Source organism: Carcharhinus amblyrhynchos, chromosome 23 (assembly GCF_965287045.1).
Source record: "Carcharhinus amblyrhynchos chromosome 23, sCarAmb.v2.hapA, whole genome shotgun sequence".
Taxonomy (NCBI): domain Eukaryota; kingdom Metazoa; phylum Chordata; class Chondrichthyes; order Carcharhiniformes; family Carcharhinidae; genus Carcharhinus; species Carcharhinus amblyrhynchos.
The window spans coordinates 39,554,251-39,582,109 of record NC_137346.1 but is presented as its reverse complement, the minus strand read 5'-3'; the positions used below and the strand labels follow the sequence as shown (position 1 = coordinate 39,582,109).

The window sequence follows — 27,859 nt, the reverse complement described above, 5'->3', positions numbered from 1 at the left end:
AACTTAATCCTCTCCAAGTGTCTGATTTTATTTTTCCATTACTTTTTTCTAAAGCCTTACCCATTATGATAAACTGTAGTTGCTAGGATTGTTGTGACATCCTTTCTTGACCAAGGATGTCACATTTGCCACTCTCCAATCTTCTGACATTTTCCCCCATGTCTAGAGAAGATTGAAATGTAGCGAAGATATGGAAACCCTCCAAATGTCTCCACCCCAACTTCCTTTAGCATCCTGGGATACAAGACATCTGGACAAGGTGACTTATCTACCCTAAGTAGCTGGCTTTGCTAGCACTCCCACGCCTCCCCAGCTCTGTTTTCATCCTATCCATTACTTCTATTGGCTCCACTTTTGTTTTTTTTTTTCAGATTCCTTCTCCTTAGTAAATACTCAATATAAAGCACTCATCAAGCCTTGTCCTGTACTTCTAAGCATGTATCACCATTTTGTTTCCCCAACAGGATCCATTCCTCCAAGTACCAGCTTATTAATTACATGTAGAAGATGATGCTATAATAATTTGTCGTGATAATGAACATTGCAATGAGTAAATAATAGAAATTTATCATGAAATAATTACTATTTTGAAAACCTGACAAAATATGGAAACTAAATTGGTCGGTTTTATGTCTTACAAGTGCTTCATTCAACCACTGACTATAACTCTGCAATGTGACTGCTACCCCTAAAGCTTACATTTATTCTACATGTAATTTAGTGGTTTTCCAGGACCGGAGACTAGAGTGGAGTGATGCTAAATATCCATCATTGCTGAAACTTGGGTTTTCTTGCAGGGAATGATGGATAATTCACAGCTGCCAATAAGCGGTTATATTTAGATTCAGCATTTGATAGGTCTTTCATTTCTGGAGGGTAGCTTTAAAAATAAAAGGCACATATTGCATAGTGCTTGTCAGTTGATTGGCTCATAAATGTTGGGAGTCAGTAGAGTTGGTTGAAGTTGAGAAGCAAAAAGGGGATGGCCTCATTACTGGGAGATTTTGTAGGCCTCCAAATAAGTGAGAGATATAGAGAAGCAAATCTGCAGGGAAATTAATCAGGGTGGTGGAAGTGGAGACAACGAATGATTCAAAAGAAAATTGGATGGACGTTTGAGGAAATAAACTTGCAGGAGAATGGGGTTGATTTGGATTGCAGTACTGAGAACAGGCAGGAACAGTTGGACCAAATGATCCCCTCTGTGCCATACATGATGATCGTGTGGCTGGACTCACTGCTGCACCAAGGTCCTTTGGAAATAGTTGCTGTGGATACATGAGAACCTAATTAAATGTTCAAAAACTGTGGAAGTTAAATTTGTGCTTGCAAACTTGATGTTTTCATGGACTCCTACATTTGCAGAAGGAGGCCATTTGACTCTACACGAACCACAATCCCACTCTGGCTCTATCCCCATAACCCCATGCATTTATCCTAGCTGGTCCAGTAAGGGTCAATTTAACATGGCCAATCCACCTAACTTATACATCTTCGGACTGTGGGAGGGAACTGGAGGAAACCCACACAGACACAGGTAGAATGTACAAGCTCCTCGGAGACAGTTACCCAAGCCGCGAATTGAACCCAGATCCCTGGAGCTGTGAGACAGCAGTGCTAACAACTGTGCCATCGTGACGCCATAACATCTGCTCCATGGTTTGTCCTAAAAAATCTGTGTAAAAATGGATGCATTTGAGAATGATGTTTTTTTGGACGTATTTGGCTTTTTTGCGAGAGGGTTTTCTTGCTGATATTCAACTTGGTCTGCTGTTTTTATTGATAAAATATATTTACCACCTTTTCATCTCCTATCATTGAATCAAGTTAAAAACTATCTGTAAACACCCTAAACTTGATGAGTAGAGTTGCCTAAAGGAACTCCTTGCCAACCAGGAAACAGAGGACAAGGGGCTCCCCTAGGATGTAGGCAGTTGAATGTGCCACGGAGGTAGTTCTTTAGAGCCTGCCTGAACTACTTGTGCATGCCGAGAAAATCTGTCTTTATCACTGACACTGCATCAACAAGAGTCTTGGAACTTTGCCATCTCCTCTAGTCCAGGATGCAGAAAGTCATCCTGCCCTGAACTTGTTTGCATTTGACCCTTTTCAATTAGGTTTGAAGTCCATTAGTGTGCACAAAGGTTCAATGATGCTTTGTTAAAATTTGGATTAATTTTCATTATCTGCCATGTGACACTCGAGGCATTCCCAAGGAGCTAAGATTTCTGAATGTCACAGCTGGTCAAGGGTCATGTGAGAAAGTTTTGTATGCTGCTTGAGATTAAACAGGTTGCACACAGACATTGAAACATAGCAAGTAAAATAGCAAACTTTTCAGATTAACTTTGGACTCTGACATTGCACTGTGTATTGTTCAACTTTTCAATCAAAACACAGCCTGATCTCTTATGGCAAAAGAAATCACTATAGCTAGATTTTTGTCTGATGTACATTACATAGCAGATATTGATAACATCTTTTCCAGTTACCTAGCTATTTTTTGATTGCAGCAGTTTTGTATTTGTCTTGTGTCTTTTTTATATTTATCCATTCATGGATTATGAATGTTGCCAGCTAGGCCAGCATGTATTCCTCATCTCTAATTGCCTTTGAAAAGGTGTGTGTATAATATATATACTTTTTTAATATTAGGTGGAAGAATCTGAAGGACTTATAAATGATGAGTTGCCAAATTGCTGGGAATGTCCAAAGTGTAACCAGGAAGGAAAAACAGGCAAAGTAAGTACTGATTTCTTTAGAAAAGAAATACACGATTGAAAAGAAATGCCAATTCTAATATACACAGCTGAGGGGACCATGTTAATCTCCGATGAGGAATTATTTGAAGCTAAACAACAAACAAATCCTGCTTGTTTCAAAACCTTACACAGATGTGCTTCCAATTTTCTCCTGTGTATTCTCTTTGTAACATCGAGGGAATCTTTCATCTTCCTCCTCCCCCTACCAACATCTTGTTCCCTCCCTTCACTTTATAGATCTGAGACAAATCAAAATATTTTCTTAAATTGATAGCCTTGTGGCTGTGGAAGAGCAAAGAAATTTGAGTAATGCAAAGGTATAAAACAAAATGTAAAAGCTCCTTTATCTCAAGAGTTTTGGAGTACAATAATGAGGAAGTTCTGTTTCAATACATCTCCATCCTTCTACCACCAAAGTACTAATTTCAAAAATATTTAGTGACCTGCCTGGCAATAAAAATACCAATCAAAAATAATTATAATCAAGTCTGCTCAGATAGACTACGCAATCCAGGCAACTCTGCAAAATTCCATGACATTGATTATTATCTGTGAGTTTTGAATTCAGATGGGTGACAGCCCCCGAGTCTTCAAGTAACCCAACAGGCCAAGTCTCACTGGATATTGTGGTCAAGGCTTGGAAAAGCTTCTGCAACTTGCAGTATCTCTGTGCAGGGAGAGAGAAGCAGATTTGACGGTTTGAGTTGAATGTCGGATTCGATGTTATCTCTGATTCTCTCTGCGCTGATAATGAGAGATGAGAAAAAGCATGGAGCTTGATATCCTCATTAGAGGTGTGATTCTCCGACCTCAATGCTCTAGTGCAAATCGTGCTGGACCAGAGAAAGAGAATCATGGGGGACGGACTATAGCGCAGTTAATGTTGGCAAGAATACCTTTTGGGATTCTGCCAGTTTTGCGGGTCTGATGTAATCTGGTTCATGCCCAGTGAGGGCACAAACCAGATTAGTATATTTAAGTATGCATGGTTAGTTTAGAGCCAGATTCATCTATTTACTGCGAATCTCTGATCCTTGGGCACAGTGGAAACTGACGTAAATAATCCTGGTCTCCACAAACTGGGGGCTGTGAGGCCACTGAAGCCCCGGGGTGATCAGAGAGTTGGCTGGGTAATGCCCTGGCATCCTGGCAGGGCCAACCTGACAGTGGCACTGCTGGGTTGCACTGTCAGGTTGACAGTGCTGGGGAGCTTCCGAAGAGGGGGCTAGCCTTTGACCCTATTGCAGGGTGTCGCTCACTGCGGATGGTATGTCTTGGCCAACGATTCGGGGGAGGTGATCTGTGTAGGGTTTTCAGGAATTTGGGGCACCCTTTAAAAAGTGCACCCGATCTCTGAGGAACTGGCCTTGCTCGCATCTTTAGGTCCACACTACAAAAAAAATAAGAATTCAGTGAAAATTTCCAAGGCTCAAAGGACATTTCTGTGTGGGTGAATTGTGAACTGATTTGCACCAAACCACCCAACAGGAATTTCACCAGCTTTCCTGATGGGGACAACACTTAGAAGTTTTGGGGGAGAATTTTGCCCCAGATGTTATACAGTTATGGTAAAAATAAAAATCTCAGGTTACCCCATATCAGACTTTGACTACATGGATGTTGACTGCATATAATTAAACTTTTCATTGGCATTATATTTATGGATATGCTTGTACAGCATTGCAAAAGAAAAGTTGAATACCGTAAATGCATCAACACGCTAAAGAACAGCTGTGTAACAAAGTTCAAATTAGTTTTAAGGCGATAAATGGATCATTATTATTATGTAATATTTAAAAGAAAAAATAGGGATTAAGCCAAGCACATGTTTATGGTATAAGATTTTTTTTGAAAATGAGAGTTTGTAAATTTTATTGCTACGTATGTAGCTTTGTACTTATAACAAAACACAAAGGACAAATGGATTAAAGTAAAATACATGTAGACCACATACCACACCAGGCAGCGCAGCGCAAGCTTCTCTGCAATAGCGGGTGGTAATGTGCGTTTATTCCCATTTCCGATCTTCATACAGAAGAGAGGCCCTGGGTTTAAATTCGCCTCCAATCTTCCTGGGTCTCTCTTAAAGGAGTTTAAAGAAGGTGAAGATGGAGGGAGACGGAAGTCTGAAGATCTTGGACGTCCCAAAATGGAGGAATATCATCCAAACAGGCGGAAATCTGATGATGGTCTGGGACTCAAACGAAGGAAGGAAAAGGATCTACCAACTGATTTGGGCCCAAGGAAAAAGGTATGCAATATTAGAAACATTTCTGTTAAAAGATGTGGGATTTAAATGGCTCTTAAATGAATACTTAAGGTATGAAATGTCACTAATTAAGTACAGACTTGAAGAACTCCATGGTGTACGGACACCTGAAATATGTTTCAAAGATTATATGTATAGGTTTTTGGGGAGATCAATATTTTGTGTAGGCTGTCACTTGTGTTGAACTGAGATCCTGTCTGTTGGTGTAAATGTAAATTTATTTGGCACAGGAAATAGGCTAAAGAAGTTCCCATTTTATATTAATATGCAATAAAAATAATTAATTTTCTGAATTGCAGAAGCTGAACATAAAGATTTTGAGGGTTTAGAATGTGCAAGTGGATGTTTGTTTTGGGATTAGAAGATAAACTATTAAATTGAACTAAAGCTAAAAGCATCTGTTGATAATCCGACATTCCTGTCACTTGTGTATAAAACATTTGCGCAGTTAATCTTTTATTATTGGCCTATTCTGATTTGAATATTTCATAAATCAGGTAAAGGCAGGGCACGTCCAATCAATTTGTTCAGGCGCTGAATTGGTTAATTCAATCCAATAAAATTAGAACCTGTGGGAATTTTCAATTTAAAGGCTGTATGGAATGTAACCTCTGATTTCCAAAAGATTTGTTTTGAGAATTGAGATCTTAGTCACTGCTAAGTATCAAACTAGTTGCACAAACTCTGTCTGGCAACGTGGCTTGCTATGAAAATGTTTGTTTGAAGCCTTGCAATATTGATGCTACTGCACCATCTATCATTACTGATGTCTTAAAGTCTTAGATCTTATTATAACAGCAGAATGTGGCAAAGAAATTACTAACTTTTTAACAAATCACCTCCTTAAATCTGGTAGGAATTTTGCATTCAGTTTTCAGTTGTCATCATGTACAAAGATCAAATACAAATTTATTGTTACCATTAATATACATGCACATGTTGAATTGATATTAAATTCATCAATTAATATAGGCATCGTGTCTGAGCAGAAGCTGTGCAAGAGTGATATTCTGTTAGGCAGTGGATGGGCTACGGTAATTCAGTGGACAAATTAATTTGGTGTTTTGACGCCAGAGCATTGTCTGCCTCAGATGAGTATGTGAGCTACCAGAATCATGCAATTTTGGAAAGCCCATTAAGTATATGGTATGCGTATGCAAGGTTCTTTTATGAAATTAGTTTTTCATGCAGGGCAAAACGGCCACAAAGGAAATTTTGATTCTTTCTGTTGTTAACGCAAAGCTGTTCTGAAATCTTTGGTAGCATATTAGCACACGCTTGGATGCAATTTGCATTTTATTCTGTTTGCTCCAAGTAGTATTCTTTCCCTATTTGGTGTGATTGGTCTGGCTATGAGCCTTTTTTAATTGCATTTAGTTGTTCTCTGTTTTGGGTCCAAGCCTGTTTTTCATTAAAACTTGAATCGCAGTATTATTATCCAGTTTGTCAGCCAAGTCTGACAATAAATATATTTGGGAATAAAAAAACTTGAGTATTGCTGAAAAAATGGAGATGTGTTAAAGCTTTTTGTCTTGTTCACATTAGGACACTTTGAAAATAACAATATAAGAGGAAAATAACAATTTATATTCTATGAGTTGAGATTGTTGATTGGCCTGCAAACTCTGGTAGAGGCATTGCCATGGAGAATGTTATGGAAATGCCTCTACAAATCAGAATCGACTCATCAACCAATCAACACAAACATAAAGATCAAAGATGTGCGGGTTAGGTTGATTGGCCATGCTAAATTGACCCTAGTCTCAGTGGGATTAGCAGGGTAAACAAGTGGGGTTACAAGAATAGAGCCTGGATGGGATTGTGGTCGGTGCAGACTTGATGGGCCAAATGGCCGCCTTCCGCACTGTAGGAATTCTACGAACACGCTGCTCTCGTCATGTAAATTGTTATATTCCCCTTTATAATGGTAATCTTGAAGTGTTCTGATGAATGCAAGACCAAAAGCTTTGATGTGTTCTTTTTTCAGTAATAAATGCGTTTATCAAATTTTTCAAGAATGAAATATAACCAAAAAGGGGAGAAAGTGATCTGGCAGCAAGAAAGTGGTGCTAAAATGCAATTAAACCAATTAAATGAAAATTGTGCCGTTTTGCAGAAACCCTACGATTTGGAATATATGCTTTTTTATATATAAAAGACCTGTTGCTAGAATTCTGTGGATGCAGCTCAAGAGAAGGCCTTTTTGTCCATCCCAACTATGCGGGCCTTTGAAAAAGCTATCCTATTAGCTCCACTTTGTCTATAATCCCATGTTCTAATGCACCCCCCTGCTTCAGTTATTTATCCAATTCTCTTTTGAAAGTTACTGTTCAATCTCAGCTGATCTGATTAAACCAAGGATCTTCAAAGACATGTACACATGTGTACACACAAAAACACACACACACACACACACACACACACACACACACACACACCCCACATTTCCCTACTCTTGTATAATTCCTTGTTGCAAAATGACATTCACACATTCTGTCTCTTCCTTGTTATTTTCTGGTAACAATCTGCCTCATCACTAACCTATACTCTTCTCCTTTAATTTGGATTTTCTAATTTTCCATGCAACTAAATCCTTTCTTCTCTACTCAAATTAAAGCCCTATCTACGGCACAAAGAACAAAGAAAATTACAGCACAGGAACTGGCGCTTCGATCCTCTAAACCTCCACCAACCATGCTGCCCGACTTAACTAAACCACCTACCCTTCTGGGGATTATATCCCTCTATTCCCATCCTATGCATGTATTTGTTAAGATGCCTCTTAAAATTCACTACCTATCCATTTCCACTACCTCCCACGGCACGAGTTATGGGCACCCACTACTGGATAAAAAAATCTGCCTTGGCAATGTCCTTTTAAACATTCCCCTCACAACTTGAACCTGTGCCCTCTAATTGATTCTTCCACCCTGGGAAAAAGCTTTTGACTATCCACTTTGTCCATGCCTCTCATAATCCTGTAGACTTCTATCAGGTCACCCCTCAACCTTGTTGTTCCAGTGAGAACGAACCAAGTTTCTCCAATCTCTCCTCATAGCTAATACCCTCCATATCAGGCAACATCCCGATAAGTCTTTTCTGTACTCTCTCCAAAGCCTCCACATCCTTCTGGTAGTGTGGCAACCAGAATTGAACAGTATATTCCAAGTGCAGCCTAACTAAGGTTCTATAAAGTTGCAACATGACTTGCCAATTTTTAAACTCAATGCCCCGGCTGATGAAGGCAAGCATGCCATATGCCTTCTTGACTACTTTCTCCACCTGCATTGCCACTTTCAGTGACCTGTGTACCTATACACACAGATCCCTTTGTCTGTCAATACTCTTTAGGGTTCTGCCATTTACTGTATATTTCCTATCTGTATTAGACCTTCCAAAATGCATTACCTCACATTTGTCTGTATTAAATTCCATCTGCCATTTCTCCGTCCAAGTCTCCAACTGACCAATATTCTTCTGTATCCTCATTTATATCCGCAAATCCACCAGCCTTTTGTATCGTCCACAAACTTACTAATCAAACCAGTTACATTTACCTCCAAATATATATTACAAACAGCAAAGGTCTCAGCACTGATCCCTGAGGAATGCCACTTGTCACAGCCCTGCATTCAGAAACGCATCTTCCACTGCTACCCTCTGTCTTCTCTGACCAAGCCAGTTTTGTATCTACCTTGCCAGCTCACCTCTGATCCCATGCGACTTCACTTTCTGCACCAATCTGCCATGAGGGACCTTGTCAAAGGCCTTACTGAAGTCCATGTAGACAACATCCACTGCCCTACCCTCATCGATCGTCTTTGTCACTTCCTCAAAAAACTCGATCAAGTTTGTGAGACGTGACGTCCCCTTCAAAACCATGTTGCCTCTCACTAATATGTCCACTTATTTCCAAGTGGGAATAAATTCTGTCTCATGGAATCCTCTCCAATAATTTCCCTACCACTGATCTAAGGTTCACTGGCCTGTAATTGAATTATTCTTGCTACCCTTCTTAAACAGAAGAACAACATTGGCTATTCTGCAATTCTCTGGAACCTCCCTGGTACCCAGTGAGGATACAAAGATTTCTGTCAAGGCCCCAGCAGTTTCCTCCCTTGCCTCCCTCAATATTCTGGGGTACATCCCATCAGGTCCTGGGGACTTGTCTATCTTTGTTTCTCAAAAACCCCAATACCACCTTTTTGATTTAAACATGACTCAAAGTATCTACACATCCTTTCCCAGATTCATCACCCACTAAGTCCTTCTCTGAGTATTGATGCAAAGTACTCATTTAATACCTCGCCCATTTCCTTGGGCTCCACGCATAAATTCCCCTATCCTTCAGTGAGCTAATCCACTCCCTGGCTATCCTCTTGCTCTTTATATATGTATAAAAATCCTTCGGATTTTCCTTAATCCTGCTAGCTAATGCTTTTTTGTGACCCCTTTCAGCCCTCCTTACTCCTTGCTTAAGTTTCTTCCTACTTTCCTTGTATTCCACACTTGCTACACGTGTTCCCAGCCTCCTAGCTTTGATGATTGCTTCTTTTTTTCTCTTTGACTAGACTCACTATATCTCTCGTTATCCAAGGTTCCCAAAATTTGCCATAGTTATCCTTCGTCTTTACAGGAATCTGCCGGTCCTGAATCCCTATCAACTTGCACTTAAGTCTCCCACGTGCCAGATGTTGATTTGGCCTCAAACATCTGCCCCCAATCTACATTCTTCAGTTCCTGCCTAATGTTCTTGTAATTAGCCTTTCCCCATTTAGCACCTTAACTTGAGGACTACCCTTATCTTTATCCATCAGTACCTTAAAGCTCACTGAATTGTGGTCACTGTTCCCGAACTGCTCCCCTACTGAAACATCAACCACCTGGCTGGGCCCATTCCCCAATACCAGGTCCAATATGACCCTTCCCTACTTGGATTATCTACATGCTGTTTCAAGAAGCCCTCCTGGATGCTCCTTACAAACTCTGCCCCATCTACGCCCTTATCACTAAGTGAGCCCCAGTCAATATAGAGGAAGTTAAAGTCTCCCACCACAACAATTCTATTACTTTTACACCTCACCAAAATCTGTCTACATGCCTGTTCCTCTATCTCCTGCTGGCAGTTGGGTGGCCTGTGGTAAGCCCCCAATGTTTTGACGACATCTTTCCTATTCCTGAGATCTACCCATGTTGCCTCGCTGTATGAGCTATCCAGGGTGTCCTCCCAGAGTACAGCTGTGATATTCTCCTTAACTAGTAGTACAACTCTCACCCCTTTTACATCCCCCTTTATCCTGCCTGAAACATCTGTATTCTGGAATGTTAAGCGGCCAATCCTGTCCTTTCCTTAACTAAGTGTCTGTAATGGCAACAACATCGTAGATCCTAGTACTAATCCAAGCTAAAAGTTCACCTGCCTTACCTGTTACATTTCTCATATTGAAACAAATGCACTTCAGTCCACCAGACCCTCTTTGATTAGCAACCCCACCCTGCCTGCTGTTTGAATCTCACTGGCCCTACTCTCTGGTTCTCCTTCAGCTAATTCACCTTTGCTTTGGCTCTCACCATCCTGCCAAGCTAGTTTAAATCCTCCCATATGACACGAGCAAACCTCCCGGCCAGAACATTTATGCCCTTCCAGTTTAGATGCAACCCGTCCTTCTTGTATAGGTCTCGTCTGCCCTGTAAGAGATCCCAATGGTCCAGACATCTGAAACCCTTCCTCCTCACCAGCTGTTCAGCCACATGTTGAGCTGCACTATCTTCCTATTCTGATCCTCATGAGCACATGGCATAGGGAGTAATCCTGAGATTACAATCCTAGAGGCCCTGCTTTTTAACTTTCTACTTAACTCCCTAAACTGCTGCTCCAGGACCTCATCACTCTGCCTATGTCGTTAGTACCAATATGTACCATGACCTCTGGCTATTCCTCCTCTCCCTTCAGAATGCTTTCTGTCCATTCAAAGACATCTTGGACCCTGGCACCAGGGAAGCAACATACCATCCTGGACTCTTTCACATCCGCAGAAATGCCTATCTGCACCCTTAACTGTAAAATTCCCATATAACTATTGCTCTAGTGCTCTTTGTCCCTCCGTGCTTAACAACAGAGCCACCCATGGTGCTGTTGCTTTGGCTGCTGCTGCTGTTGTTATCTCCTGATAGGCCATCTCCCCCCAACAGTATCCAAAACAGTATATTTGTTAGAGAGGGGGATGACCATAGGGGATTCCTGCACTGACTGCCTGCCCCTTCTGGTGGTCACCCATCTATCTGCCTGCACCCTGAGAGTGACCATGTCTCTAAAGCTCCTATCTGTGATACTTTCCACCTCCTTCATGCTCCTAAGTGCATCCAACTGCTGCTCCAACCTACCCATGCAGTCTGTAAGGAGCTGCAATTGGGTGCACTTCCTGCATACGTAGTCACCTGAGATGCTGCTTCCCACTTCTTGGTCAACGTTGCTGGTCCAACTTCTCCCAGAATGCACAAGTGAAGTCCCTCAGCCACCTTTACTAGTCGCGTTGATTCGCTAGGACTCTGGTCCCAGCGTGATTCAGGCGAAGATCACCCCATCGGAAAAGCTCCTTCCTTCTCCAGCACTGCTGCCGATATCCTGTGAATTCAAACCCATTTCTCTAACACCACCCTTTGAGCCACACACTTGCTTCTTGAATCTTATTGATCTTATGCCAATTAGCACACGATTCAAGCAGCACTTAGGAAATTATTACCTTTTTGGTTAGCCCCCAGCTGCACATGTTCCCTTGGCAGAACCTCTATCCTTGTTACACCTATGTCATTGTTACCTACGTGATCAATTGGATTACCCTCCCAATCCAAATTCCTTTGATATCCCAAACCCTGACACCAGGTAGTCAACACAATCTATAGCGCTCTCAATCGTGGTCACAGAACAGTGTCAATGCCCCTAACTATACTGTCCCTAATTATGACTACATTTCTCTTCCACCACCCACACTATGGTGCTGTGGTCAATATGTTCATCCTCCCAAAAGTCCCCACTTTCATCCTCACATGGAGCAAGAATCTCAAGCCGGTTGAACAAGGACAAGGGCTGAGGCTCCTGCAATCCTGCCTTCTAGATCTCTCTACCTGATCCATACTCTTGTCTCTGACAACTGACTGAATTGAAGGTGATTAATCCAAAGGATGTGACTGCCTTCTAAAACACAGCATCCAGGTACCTCTCCCCCTCCTTAGCGTGTCAGTGTCTGGAGCTCAAATTCCAGATCATCAACTCTGAGCTGCAGTTCATCGAGCAACTAACGCTTACTACAGACGTTTTCAGTAGGAACCAGGAGCTAGGGTCCACCAGCTCCCACATCATGCAGATACAATACATCGCCTAGCCCTCCATCCTTATTTAATTTAATTTGTTTTTAATTTTGTTTCTTAAAATTGGTTTTGGCTTCTTGATCTGTAACATATTTATCCTTGACCTTTTAATCTGAAAGCAACTGTAGAAAAAACCCTTCACATCTAGTGGCACAACCTATCTGTTGGATCTTTTGGGAAATCACCACCTGAAATGGACTTGGTTCCTCTGACAAGCCACATCATTTCTGTGGTTGCATTGTAACCAGAGTTGGGGCTGTAAATACAAGGGCATTGGAATATGGGTGAGACTTGTTAAAGGTGTAAATTGTATTCACCAGCGAACAACAATAAATTCTAACTTGGGTGAAAACATTTTCGGTTAAATCTGCTTATACTCCAAACAGGAAAGAAGGAGGTGAACTAATCTATGGTACTGTATCTGAAAGATTGCATTATTTAAAAAGTGTTTTTAAATTACTTCATTACAATATGATAATAGGTGAATCTCAAAGTTGGACATTTAAACAAAAGTGCACCATTTAATTTTTTTTTAAATTCCCAAATAGCGCATTTAGAGAAGGGCTAGAAATTTGCCTACAACTTACAGAATGAAGTATTGTGCTTTTTTTAAAAGCTAAAGTGCTGTAAATCCATGTGCAGTATAAATAGGAGACTGATTAGTCAAGTAATTTATTTACGACTTTGGCGAGAATTTGATTTCAGAAAAGTTATTCTGCACTGTTCTGCTTTGTGGTGTCCTGAATTTGCATTCACATATTTTCAGGAAATATGTTTTCTTTTACGTTTGTTGTAGAAGGATTTTCATGGCCAGAATTGCATTTGATTTGAAAATATGCAGCAGCATTGATCATGAAGTCTGCACATGATTATAAAATGTTTGGATCTGTTTTCCATGTGTGACAACTTGTATTCAACAGCACAAAGGGCCCTAGTGTTTTCTAAAGCATACTGAAAGAGTTCCTTTTTTGTCTTTCTACATTCTCTATGGTGAGCAACCACCCTTAATTTGGAACTCCCACTCGAATTCTGACACCGCTGTGCACCCTACTACCACATATTCTTTGCGAGAGTTGGTCACCCTGACGCTCTGTCCGTTACATTTGAAAAAATAGGGTTTTGATGTGTTAGTGCGCTGACAGGATGCCAAACAACTCTGAAAGCAAATGATGAAGGATTGAAAACTAACACGAATACACCAGTGTCCATCTCGATTTTGAATGTTCACACCCAAAGTTTTTTTATCCATAGGATGTTCTTCCCATTCTGCCAATGCAAATAGATCAGAAAATAATCATTGGTTGAGCTGTGAACCTGTATGCTAGCTTTTCATGATTAATAGTCATGAGCATTTGGCACACTTATTCTGCAATTTATTCATCAAATAGAATCTCTGAAAGGAAAAATGCTTTTATAGAGCATCTTATTATTTCATCAGGATGTCCCATAGCATTTTACAAGTACATCCACTTTTTATAGGCAGTTGTAGCAACCAGCATATGCACAGCAAGATCCCTAAAGTAGCAAACAAATGAATGAACTGTTAAAATTTATGGTAGTTTTGTTTGAGAAATAAATACTTTCTAGGACACAAAGCTCTTTATTTCACACTATTACCATAGGCTCCTTTCCATTCACCTGAGCAGTCAAACTTTTCGATTTATGTATTAAGCTGTTCAGGTATTCGGGTTGAAAAAGATTCCATGTTACTGAACTCCTGTGCTCCATCTTCAGAATTTGCTCAAACTCTTGTCTAATCTGGTGCAATCTTTGTAAGTTATTTGTAAATTATATTCAAACATTGAAGGACTATTGTCTGTCATAATAAGGATGTTCAAAAATCATAACTTGCCACAAGGACTAAAGTTATAAAGAATAATCAGACTGACTAAAGCCCTTACCCTTTCCTTCTTGGTGATCTTTTACAAGTTGTAAAAATACACGTGTAACAAGACAACATTTGAGCCAGGCAGGGGGACTGTTCTTGTTCCAAGAGCCTTTCGAGGTTATTATATTCTGGATTGCCGAAAGATTCAACACATTCTATGATTAAATTTAGTTACAAAGTTTCAAAATATCTTCACTTCCCTCGTGACTGTAGTTGAATGGCTTTCTTGTTTGTTTATTAGATTCTCCTTTCCCTGTTTCTTGCTTCACATCCCTTCTATTGACCTACTGTTTTGAGCGGACTTTTGTCAGATTCGGTATTAAGCAATTTTCCTTTAATGTGGGGGAACGGGAATAGAAAGTCTTGCTTATTCAATATTCCTGTCAACAAATTGGTAGAGGTAAAGCCGGCCATGCTAGCTTTGAAAATTGGGTTTGTAGTCGATCATACTCTGAGTTCATGATCCTAATTGTCAATCTGGAGCAATGCAAATTATCTGGTGGTTGAAGATTATTACATACAGCTAAACTATTTTGGAGGGAATTTAAGAAGTCTTTGCACATATATTCCCAATTTTTTCCATCCTCTTTCCCTCGACCCTGGGGGAAAATACCCTGCTGCTGCATAAAATTTGAATGCTTAACACAGGACAAAAAAAAACTTGTTTAAACCATGCCTTTCATAACCTCAAGTTGTCCAAACACATTTGACAGCTATTGATGTGCTTCTGAAGTGTAGTTACTGTTGTAATGTAGAAATATGCTTCTATAATGCATGTTCTCCTTTTACAAAATTCAACATTGAAGTCAAAGTAGCAATATTTGATGCTGTGACGCAAACTTTTCCATGTAAACACTTCTATGACCAAGTTGATCTGCGCTGTTATGTTCTGTGTTAATCTAGATTTTGCTTGAGAGGGAAAACATAATTTCAACAACTGAATGTTTAGCTAATTAAATTGCTATTTTGAATCTTAAATATTTGCAATGAAATCCATTTGCGTGTAATTTAGATTTGCAAGCACACCAGCAAGAGGCTGTAAATATGAACCCCTGTTCAACAAGTGAAATTAAGTAAATGACTGAGGAGCAAGAAGGTGTTGAACACAGGCATGGCAGAAAATAAGATCTTTCTTTAGTCTATTCCAAGGTTCAACTGGTAAGGTTAATAAAATATGGAAAAGAAAAAGTAAAAAATATAGTTGAATAAAATAATTAATTGGAACACATTGAGGGTGACAGAATAGATGTGTCACCTCTGGGGCATGTGTGAGCTCTTGGGGTGCCAGCTTGATCCAGGACAAACATGTCTGCAGGAAATGTTTGAAGGCCAAGCAGCTTCAGCTCAGAGTTTGAGCTGGAGGCTGAACTAAAAACACTGCAAAATATCAGCAAGGGGGAATTTACCTGGATTTTTTGTACCAGGAGGCAGTCGCACCTCTTATAATTTACAAATGATTTTCAAAGTTTGCACTGGATTAAACAAGAGTTTGAGCTAATCCTGAAGGTAGTAAACAGTTTAATGCATAAATCAAACTGTCCCTGACCACTGATTTGGTCAGTGATCAGGGACATGAGTGTGTGACTGCAGGGGAGGCAGGTAAGGGGACTCAAGATGGCAGATGCACAGAACCCTTGTCCAGTGAGTGAGGTATTTTCAATATGTTTGGATGAAAGTGAGGACTACAGGGTGTTTGAGGTAACTGATCGTGGCACAACAGGAAGCCGTTCAAATGGGGGGAGCAAAAAGGGATGTAGTGGTATTAGGGGATACTATAATTGGAGGGGTTAACCTGTTCTTTGCAGCAAAGAACGTGAGTCCTGATATCTGTATTACTTATCAGGTATCACAGTTCAGGACATCTGTTTGGGGCTGGAGAGGAACTTGCAGAATGAGAGGGAATCTCCTTGAGTATTTTCTTTTTTCTAATATTCCCACAATATTTACACCATTAAGAAATTACTGAGCTGGAAATTCAAATTAAGCCTCTGGCACACTCAAACTTATTTTTTGAACTTTGGCTGAGGGAGTTCTATAGGTTTGGAACTGTGTCCTACTTCTTGTAGCCGAATCAAGTTTCCTGATGTGAGGCTGTTGGCTTTGCAGCTATCTGAGTACTGCTGTTCATCAGTCATCATTGTCCACCTCAACAATGTATGATAAAGGTGTTTTTTGTATACGAATACTACATCCTAAAGTGTGCCAGTATATTTTGTGGAGGTAAATTTTTAAGAAGCTTTGAATTCACCTATACTAACTGTTGAATAGATCACCTATCAGCTCCTTGTTGATTGCATTCTTTTCCCATGATTTGATATGATTTATCTGTACACTGCCAATAGTTATCCCATCTTTATGTCTCCATGTTGGCTAGATTTCTGGCATGCATTTGATGTTACTCTGTACAATGTACAATTATAAAGTATTTTGCTATACTAAAGGCCAGATTAGAAACTCCAGGGTATTTAATGAAGTTAATCTAGATCCTAACTTTTGCATTTGATTTTGGCATTAGGGTGAGCACATGAAGTGTTTCATGCCAGTGTTACAAGCCAGGTTGGATACTTCAAGGTGTTTTATGAAGCTCATCTCACCTGTAATGTTTTGTGTTGAATTTGGCTGGGATGAGCACAAGAGGTTTCACTTCAGGTGTGATTCAACTGACCCACAAAGAGCTTTTATCAAAAACAAAGTTTAATTAAAAATAGTGCCGACATGTCAAGTAAGAAATGAGCAAGAACTTTTAACAATTATAAACAGGAAACACAACAACCATGATAATATATAACTCCGAAGGAAATATTCCTAATGTGTTCCAACCAAAGCCAACATCCAATACACAAAAGCTTCCAAATAAACGCACTGCAGCATAGATTAATGCCCACTTGTTACAGGAATCCTGCCTCCTGGGTTGAATGCTGAAAATCCCTTGTGAAGAAACTCAAGAGAGATTGTAGTCAAATTTGTTTCCCAAAACACTGCTTAAGAACATAAGAAATAGGAGCAGGAGTAGGCCATCTAGCCCTTTGAGCCTGCCCTGCCATTCAATAAGATCATGGCTGATCTCAAGTGGATCAGTTCCACTTTCCTGCTTTCTCCCCGTAACCCTTAATTCCCTTGTCTGTCAAAAGCCTATCTACCCGTGACTTAAATATATTTAGCGAGGTAGCCTCCACCACTTCAACGGGCAGAGAATTCCAGAGATTCACCACCCTTTGAGTGAAGAAGTTCCTCCTCAACTCCGTTCTAAACTGCCCCTCCCTTATCTTGAGGCTGTGCCCTCTAGTCCTGCTGTTCTTTCTGAGCGGGAAGAATCTCTCTACCTCTGCCCTACTCATCCCTTTCATTATCATATATGTCTCTATAAGATCCCCCCCCCCCCATCCTTCTAAACTCCGATGAGTACAGACCCAGTCTATTCAGTCTCTCTTCATAGTCTAACCCCCTCATCTCCGGTATCAGCCTAGTGAACCTCCTCTGCACTCCCTCCAAGGCCAAAATATCCTTGCGCAAGTGTGGCGACCAAAACTGCACACAGTACTCCAGCTGCAGCCTCACCAGTACCCTGTACAGTTGCGGCAAGACCTCTCTGCTTTTATATTCTATCCCCCTCGCTATAAAGGCCAGCATCCCATTCGCCTTCTTGATCACCTGCTGCCCCTGCAGACTGGGTTTTTGCGACTCATGCACAAGGACCCCCAGGTCCCTCTGCACCGTAGCATGCTGCAGCTTTTCGCCCTTTAAATGAGTAGTCCCTCCTACTACTATTCCTGCCAAAGTGGATAACCTCACACTTGCTAACATTGTACTCCATGTGCTTCTTTAAGGTAGAACCAAACACAGAGGACAAAACGGAGAAAGAGACTGCTTTTTAGCTTGCTGTTAAACTGCTTCCAAAACTTTCTAAAACAAAACAAAGCCAGGTATGATTCAGGTGACCCACTAGGAAACTTTTATCAAAACAAACTTTACTTAAGAACACGATCAGAATATAAGAAAAAGAATTAGCATAACTTTTACCAATTAAAATACCTAAACATGACAGTGTCATTCTTAACAGCTAGCTATCTTTATAGTTCCAATTTAGCAGTATCCCCCACAGATATGAATCCTTTCTTTACACTTCAGAAGCATGTCAATTGCTGTCTGCAGTGTACAAGCATGATTCAGCCCAGAATTCAGGGGGCAGGGCTTATTTCCCCCTGCTCCCCTGGGGACACTGGCAAAATGGCGCTAAGCAGGCCACTGCACAAGTGCCAAACTGTCAGCACTAAGATCGGTGACTGTGCAGTGATCCCTATCCGCTGGCCTTCTGATTTGCTGACCAGCTCAATCACTGGCCCGTTCCGCAACACCAGCTCTCTATTCCTCCACCGTCTCTCTCTGTCTCTCTCTCTCTCTCTGTCTCTCTCTCTCTCTCTCTCTGCACATCCCCCCCCCCCCCCTCCAAACACACACACAGGGTCAAATTGGTCACCATTCTTCACCACCCCCACCCACCCCATGCATGTCTTGTCGAGATGTGGATGTGCCGGCGTTGGACTGGGGTAAACACAGTAAAAAGTCTGACAACACCAGGTTTTAGCCCAACCGATTTATTTGATAGTAAACGCACAAGCTTTCGAGGTTTCCCTCTTCGTCAGGCGAATGGAGAGTTCGCGTTCTAATCAGTAATCTCTAAACTGTCTGTGCTTTATATGCTCTGTCCGAGGCCAGAACTCTCCGTTCACTTGACGAAAAGGGAAACCTCAAGCTTGTGTGTTTACTATCAAATAAATCGGTTGGACTAAAACCTGGTGTTGTCAGACTTTTTACTGTCTTGTCGAGCACAGTCCAACTCTCCACCCCGCAGGCACCACTTCTCCGAAAATAGAGAGCTATAGTAATCCCAGCTGAAGTGAACCAGTCTGGAGGAAGGTAGGTGGCGATGATGGTGGTGGGTGGAGGGGGGTTGCTAGTGGGCCAGATACTTCTGTCCCAGGCCTGCCAATCACATTTAAATTATATGGAAATGTCTCTCTCTTTCTCACTCACACACACACACACACACACACACACACACACACACACACACACACACACACACACACACACACACCCCCCCCCCCCGCCCCCCGATTTCTGGCACGCATATGATGCCGCCATTTCTTAATATCACCACTGTCTCCCTAAGATGATACATAGAAAACCACATATCCAAATTTGCTGATGACACCAAGTAGGGTGGCATTGTAAGCAGTGTAAAATTAGAGAAATCTTAAGAGGAAGGAAAGGACTGTATTTGTATAGCCTCAAGTTTCCAGATGCATCGAAGCACTTCACAGCCAATGAAGCACTTTTTCGAGTGTAGTCTCCATTGCAGTATAGATTAAGTGAATGGAGAAAATTGTGGCAAATGAATTTCAGTGCAGGCAGCTATGAGGTCAACCACTAAAAGAGGATCGCTCAGAGTACTTTCTAAGGAGTGAAAAAATAAAAACAATGGAGGTTTGGATCATTAAAATGTCATGAACAGATACATAAAATATTCAATATTGGATGCCACACCTTAAGAATTGACCTTGGAGGGAATGCAATGTAGACTTCCCAGTGAATGACCTGATCTCTCATGTTAAACTATGAGACAAGATTGCACAAATTAAGATTATATTCCCTGGAATTTAGATGGTTATTTGATGACAGTCAAAACTTTGAAGAAATTAAGAAGAGCTGATTGTGTAGATTTTGAGAGGAACTATTCCCACTGGTTGGGGAGTCTCTGACTTGGGAACATAGCCTAAAAATTAGAGACAGTTTTTCAAGAGTGTGGTTCAGAAACTTGAAAGGTTGGAACTCTTTTGCAAGCCACAATTGTTGCTAGATGAATTGTTTAATTTTAATTCCAAGATTGATAGGCTGTTAACCAAATGTATTAACAGTAGCTATCTGGGTTTAGATCACAGATCAAACATGATCTCAGTGTGAAATTGGCTTCATCTGTTCCTAATATCTTAATTTAGTAAATCGCACAAATGATGTTAACAAAGCAAAATGCTTATGTGAATTTCACAAGCTTTTAATTCACTATGTGAAAACTTTCTTATTACTGATCAGTGCCTAATTGTATTTTCATGGGTGTGCTTTCCTTTTCTTTAGCTAAGAGGAGGAAAGGATGACAAACTTCAAAAGAGGAAGGTAGGCAATGGTGTTGTATTTTAGAAGTTACATGTCATAATTTTCATTTGGTTGTTTCCATTAAAATAATGAAGTTTGTGAAATATTTATGTAACTCAGAAATTCATTTTAATATATTTTTAAACTTTTTTATGTTTAATTTTGAAGGCGTTCAGGTATGCATTTCAGTATTTTCTAACTTCAAAGGAAGCTACTGCACAGACTCTGAATGGTTTAATGAACTCCACTCTTAAGTAACCTTTTATACTGATTTTATACTTTCAATTTGAGTGTGCTACTGCTGTTTTAAGAAAATGGAAGTATTTAAATAGGTAAATAATTTAGAAAGATGTAGCAGCACACATTTAATTTTCATTTTGATTTGTTTGGGTTTAATTTAAATAACAAACACAAAGATCTTCCAAGCTAGCAGTGAGTTACATTGAGTTATTTTATAAATGAGATTGGTCAGATTGAATTAGGAATGCAAAGTTCCCTCATAATCAGACTTGAGTGGAGAGAATTATGGTTTTGCCGCTAAGCACCATTCTTTTATTTTTATCTGTCTTCTTGAAGGTACTAACTCTGTTGCTGGCTTAGTTTCCTGGCCTCCAACAATACTCATAATGAGTACGCACATGTGTTTTCAGTTGTTTTGGATTAGTTATTAGATACATTAGCCATTTACACAATCCATGAGATAAAAACACAGCTATTTTGTGGAGCTATGAATCTGCAGAATTGGTTGACAACTCCAGCACACTGACTTCTTTAGGAAAACCTTCACAAGCTTGTACTTTTCAACTTATACCATGCTGGCAACATCACCTTGCCAACATCAGCTAGGATCGCACTGGTTGTAAAAGAGTGTTCCTCCAGATTTACCTGTGCAGTCAATTTCTTAAACATAAAACCATCCACTCCAAAAGATGAGGGTTTAGTTCTTGACTTTGTGGACTATAGTAAATGCAGACCACAATAATTATTGGAGAAAAACTGGTATTAATCTGGCAATCAGATGTTTTGCTGGGATTTTGAGTTTTTAAACAATGTCCAGCAAATCCTTAAGGTTTTTGATGCCAATTTCTGGCTAATTTTGAGTTAACTAAGTCAAACAGAGCCTGGATACTTATTAACTTCTATACATACTGCTTGGTAACCTGAAGTCAAATTTGTCTCTCTCAGCTATACAGTGTGTAGTCCAGTTAATATTATTTTTTCTAAATTGAATATATTTGTACAAGGATGGGTGCAATGCCACTTGTCTTCCATGGTAGATTTGTTCATGCCCAGTCCAGGTGTTGTACACTGAGAATGGCTTTGCCTGGATACTTAGGCCACAATTCATGATCCTGTTGATAGCTTTTATTTGTTGAGTTTATGCTAGTGTGAGTGAGGTAACAAAGGTATATTAATATGGAATGAATCTAGGGCATCTGTGTTCCCTGGAATTATGCATGTACAAGGAAGCAAAGGTATTTGCTAGGGCTCTTACAAGCCATATGTGCAAGAAGTCTCTCACGTATGCTGAGCTGTCGCCTTCACACTCATCTGCCCCAAGGCTCTAGCATTGTAAGTACTACATACTTTCAAAAATGCCTGTTTAAATTCTCTAATGGTGGTTATATGTGTCTCTATGCAAACAGTACCTTTTGTAAAATATATTGCAGGCACTTTGTGACTTCACTCTAAATGAATCTACCCTGATCTGTTGGTCCCAAATTATTCTAAACACCCTCTTACAGTCTCCCTTCCAACAACCCACAGTGCCCCTTCACCCAACATTTATAGGATCCTCATCCTTCCGTATTACTGACTCCCACTGCCTCCTTTAGCTGTTGCCATCCCTTCCTTTCACCAATTTCATGAGTATGACCCCAAGTAACATCTATTGACAGCACAGACACCTCTCTCTGTTCCCCCCACCCTCCACAATGCCCGTTCACAGCTGCACCCCTGCCTGCATTCCAGAACAGCCCTTCCCACCCCATCCATCTCACTAATTTCATAATCCCCGCAGCATCTCTCTCTCTCTTTGCCCTGCCACACCCATCCTCCCTACATTCACCCCTTTAGATCTCCACACTCGGCCCACCTCTTCATGCCTCACCTCCCTGTCTAATCCCCCCAGCCCAGAACGTCACTGCCCAGTCATCCACCAGCTGTAAGTAGATCCACTTCCTGAAAGAAGCTGCTGTGAGAAGATCCATCTCCTGGAAGTTGATATCATTGAATATAATTCCAAATGCTATATAGTTCAGGACACTATTACATTGATCATCAGATTCTTATGTCCTACTTGATAATCTCATAAATTTGGGTTACGTGGTTTGTAAAATTGTTTTTCTAATTCTGTCAGTACCCTCATTACTCCTCGCCGTCCAATCCATAAGCCAGAATTTAAGATTTGAACTGTGTTTGCTTATATTTTTCTATTTGTTCAGGTTAGGTTGATTGGCCATGCTAAAATTGACCCTTCGTGTTCTGAAATGCGGAGGTTAGAGCGATTAGCAGGTAAAATATATAGGTGATGTGGGGATAGAGCCTGGGTGAGATTGTGGTTTGTGCAGAGTCGATGGGCCAGATAGCCTCTTTCTGCACTGTAGGGTTTCTATGATTCTATGAATGTAAGCATTGCTGGTTAGGCGGGCACTTATTTCTCATCCTTAACTGCCCTAGAACTAAGTTGTTAACTCTTTTTAGAGGGCATTGCAATAGATCTGGAGTCACATGTAGGCCAGACCTGGTGAGGGTGGAGATGTCCTTCCCTAAAAATTAGTGAACCAGATGGGTTTTTACAACAATCAACAATGGTTTTATTGTCATCATTAAACTTTTTTAATTCCAGATTCTTATTGAATTCAAATTTCACCATTTGCTGTGGTGGGATTTGATGCATTAATCCAGAGCATTACCCTGGGTCTCTGGATTTATTAGTCTCGTGACAATGCTGCTTTCCCACTGCCTCCCCTATAGTAAGTGAAACTGCAGCATTTGGTATAATGCAACAATTTTGCCATCAAAGGAGGAAATTAAGGTCTGTTCTCTATTTCTATCTTGTCTGGACTTGTCTTACCAGTTAGTCCTTGCTGCAGTCTTTTAAAAATAAAACAAATTGAAAGAGAGCAACTGGGTGCTGAGTGTACATAAGCCAACATGGCAGTTTTTTAATTCAGTTTTTAGTCCTTTGTGAGGGCCAGTAAATAAAGTGGACCTTTTTGAAACTGTTTCATACTGTATTTACCTTCATTCAGTTGATAGCTGTGGCAAAAAAAAGTTGAATTCCCAGACTAGTCCTTGAGCAGAAATACTTAGCTGATAATCCTGTGTATAATATCACAAGAACATAGGATATAGGAGATGAGGCCATTCAGCTCCTCGAGTCTGCTTCACCATCCAGTCGTAGCTGGTAGGATTCTCATCCCCATTCTTCTGCCTTCTCCCCTTAATCTCTTTATTGATCAAGAACCTCTCTATCTCTGCCTTAAAGACACTCAGTGACCTGCCCTACATAGCCCTCTGTGGCAATGAATTCCACAGATTCACCACCATCAGGTTGAAGAAATTTCTCCCCACTTCAGTTTTAAAGGAGTGTCTCTTCACTCTGAGGTTGTGCCCTTGAGTTCTAGTTTCTCCCACTAATGGAAACATCCTCTCCAAGTCCACTCTATCTAGGCCTCTCAGTATTCTCTAAGTTTTAATTAGATTCCCCTTCATCCTCCACCGAGTATAAACCCAGACTCCTCAACTGCTCCTCATGATATTCCTGAGCTCATTTTTGTGAACTCATCTGGACCCCCTCCAAGGCCAGCACATCCTTCCTTAGGTATGGGGCCCAACTATTCCAAATGGGGTCTGACCAGAACCTTATACAGCCTCAGCAATATATAGCTGTTCTTGTATTTTAGCCCTTTAGAAATGAATGCCAGCATTGAGTTTGCCTTCCTAAGTGCCAGTTGAATCTGCATGTTAACTGGCTGTAATGCTGCATTGCTAGAGATCCTGTCCTGAAGTGCAATAAGTTCTGAGGCCATATATGAAAAACAGAATTTTCCTGTTCTCGTGCTCAACCTTCCTTAGAGTCATACAGATTTACAGCATGGAAATAGGTCCTTCGGCCCAACTTGTCCATATCGCCGTTTTTTTTTTTAAACCCTTAAACCAATCCCAGTTGCCCGCATTTGGCCGATATCCCTCTATACCCATCGTATCCATATAACAATCTAAATGCTTTTTAAAAGATAAAATTGTACCCGCCTCTACTACTATCTCTGGTAGCTTGTTCCAGACACTCAACACCCTGCCCCTCTGGACACTTGTTTGTATCTCTCCCCTCTCCTTCCTCAACCGGCCTGACTAAAATTTGTGCTTTGCTGTCTGCAGTAACCTGCTATGTGAAAAATGGTTGCACGTTTGTTTGGTCATTACGTTTCAGGTTGCATCATTGTATGTGAAAAACTTTGAGACAGGTTATCTAACAGCAATAATTTCAGATGGAACTGGAATAAAGCCAGGAGGGAAGCAACGCTTTTTGCTCCCATGTTGATTGCTATTTGTCAACATTTCACATTAAAATAAATTAAACAAACTTGCGCGGAGGGTGTGGAGAGTCTGCAGAAGGATCTAGATAGGCTGGGCGAATGGGCCAGGAACTGGCAAATGGAATTTCATGTTGGCAAGTGCGAGGTGGTCCACTTTGGTAGGAATAATTGTAGGAAGGACTATTACTTGCGTGGCGAAAAACTGCAGCAGGCGACGGTGCAGAGGGACCTCGGGGTCCTTGTGCGTGAGTCGCAAAAACCCAGCCTGCAGGTGCAGCAGGTGGTCAGGAAGGCTAATGGGACGCTGGCCTTCATAGCGAGGGGGATTGAATATAAAAGTAGGGAGGTCTTGCTGCGGCTGTATAGGGCATTGGTGAGGCCGCAGCTGGAGTACTGTGTGCAGTTTTGGTCGCCGTACTTACGCAAGGATATTTTGGCCTTGGAGGGAGTGCAGAGGAGGTTTACTAGGCTGATACCGGAGTTGAGGGGGTTGAGCTATGAGGAGAGGCTGAATAAACTAGGCTTGTACTCGTTAGAGTTTAGAAGAATGAGGGGAGATCTCATTGAGACGTATAAGATGATGAATGGGATGGATAGGATAGAGGTCGAGAGACTCTTCCCGCTCAGAAAGGACAGTAGGACTAGGGGGCACAGCCTCAAGATAAAGAGGGGGCGGTTTAGAACGGAGTTGAGGAGGAACTTCTTCACTCAAAGGGTGGTGAATCTCTGGAATTCTCTGCCCGTTGAGGTGGCGGAGGCTGCCTCGCTAAATATTTTTAAGACGCGGATTGATGGGTTTTTGATAAGCGAGGGGATTAAGGGTTATGGGGAGAGGACGGGAATGTGGAACTGAGCCACGACAGATCAGTCTTGATCTTATTGAATGGCGGGGCAGGCTCGAGGGGCTAGATGGCCTACTCCTGCTCCTATTTCTTATGTTCTTATGTTCTAAACTCCACTGTGGCTTCGCTTATTTCAAATTCCAAAATTTGTGACCGTTAGTCAAAAATAGGGGTTTGATTTTCATATTGGCGCATTTTCATTTAGCACAATGAACAAACTTAAATAACAGAGTTTGATTCTTTGGAAGTGGAAAGTAATAGACCGTTTTACCACTTGAGACTTACTGTAACTATTAAACCTTTTACAGTGTCATGCAGTTAACATTTGAGGATTTTTAATAATTTTATTTGTTTAATATATTTTTGTCTTCAGAAACGGAAACCAACGCCAAATTCTGAAGAAGACACAAAAGTAAATCACCTTGAAAGATCGGAAGATGCAGAAAGAATAGAACGGATACGGCAAATGATGAAACGTGTCAACCGAAATGAAGCAACCAGCTCTAGCTCTAGCTCTGATTCTGGCTCTGATTCAAGTTCTGGATCCGAATCCAGCCTACAGAGATCAGCAGGAAGCAGTGGGGCATCTAGTCCAAGGTCTATTGCAAAGGCAGATAATCAAAGGTCCAAGCTCAGGAGACTGTCTAATGATATTTTTAGTGAGGAAGATGATGAGGAAGAGGAGGACGAAGATGAAGAGAATGCGAGAAACATAAAAAGTAATTCGCTTTTGGCCTCAAAGGATCGAGAAAATAACTATTATTCCCTGAGAGGAGGGAGTATTCAAAAAAACTCCTTTAGGACTGTGGAGGTTTCGTTGAAGAAGAAAAATGGGCCATCCAGTCAACTTTGTCACAAGGTTCTAGGAAGTTTGGCACGTCCTCAGATACTAAGCAAACTCCCTGTGCAGTCTCCTCCTAAGCCATTTCAAATGGAGAGGCATGTGGTGCGGCCTCCACCTGACAGCCCTGAACCTGATTCTCTACCGTTGGCTGGTGGCTCAGAACATGTGATGCAACGGGAGGTGTGGCTGTCAGTATTTAGGTACCTCAGCCATAAGGACCTATGCATCTGTATGAGAGTGTGCAAGACCTGGAATAAATGGTAAGTGTCGGCAATGTACCAATTATATTGTAATCGTGGAAATTCTTTCAAATCATAGTCTGAGTTCAATTCTGTATTTCCATTTTTCCCTTTTTCTGAAAGACAAGTAATTAATTTACTTGTGCGTGAAATAGAGCCACAATTTTTGTGAAAACAAAAATGGAGTAGGCCTCCATTTGTTTACAAAGGGTTAAAGCAACTATACAATTGAAATTTAATGAATGCTAACTTAAACAGAAATGATTTGATTTTGATTTGATTTATTATTGTCGCATGTATTAACATACAGTGAAAAGTATTGTTTCTTGCACGTGCGTGCTATACAGTCAAAGCATAACGTAAAGAAGGGAAGGAAAGAACGTAGTAGTATAGTCAGAGCTAGGGTGTAGAGAAAAATCAATTTAATGCAAGCTAAGTCCATTCAAAAGTCTGACAGCAGCAGGGAAGAAGCTGTTCTTGAGTTGGTCAGTACGTGACATCAGACTTTTGTATCTTTTTCCCAATGGAATGTGTCCGGGGTGCGTGGGGTCCTTAATTATGCTGGTTGCTTTGCCGAGGCAGCGCTAAGTGTAGACAGAGTCAATGGATGGGAGACTGGTTTGCATGATTGATTGGGCTACGTTCACGACCTTTTGTAGTTCCTTGTGGTCTTGGGCAGAGCAGGAATGATACCAAGCTGTGATACAACCAGAAAGAATACAGAAATGATGGTTGAGCAGATCTAATAACATCTGTGAAGAGAGAAACAGGGTATATGTTTCAGGGTGATGACCTTTTAGAGCTGTCAGATCTGCTGAGTATTTCCTGCATTTTGTGCTCTTATTTCAGATTTCCCAGCTTCTGCAGTATTTTGCTTCAAGGTGAGCACTTGACTAAGTTTGCTCACTGTAGTGCAATTTAGTAGATTATATTGGGTTCTGAATTGGGGCAAT

At 40.9% G+C, this 27,859-nt stretch overlaps 1 protein-coding gene across 3 annotated transcripts in view; it reads left to right on the top strand.

Annotated features, from left to right (window-relative positions):
- The window catches only part of LOC145357530 (lysine-specific demethylase 2B-like), a 182,631-nt gene that overhangs the window by 56,452 nt on the left and 98,320 nt on the right, over positions 1-27,859 (top strand). For 2 of the 3 annotated variants that reach the window (XM_080210963.1, XM_080210961.1), the window contains exons 4-7: positions 2,656-2,742; positions 4,798-5,013; positions 20,423-20,461; positions 26,197-26,927. In XM_080210963.1, the coding sequence (XP_080067089.1) occupies positions 2,656-2,742; positions 4,798-5,013; positions 20,423-20,461; positions 26,197-26,927 (1,073 nt within the window). The remainder of the gene's footprint in view (positions 1-2,655; positions 2,743-4,797; positions 5,014-20,422; positions 20,462-26,196; positions 26,928-27,859) is intronic. The other variant, XM_080210962.1, reaches the window with a different exon arrangement.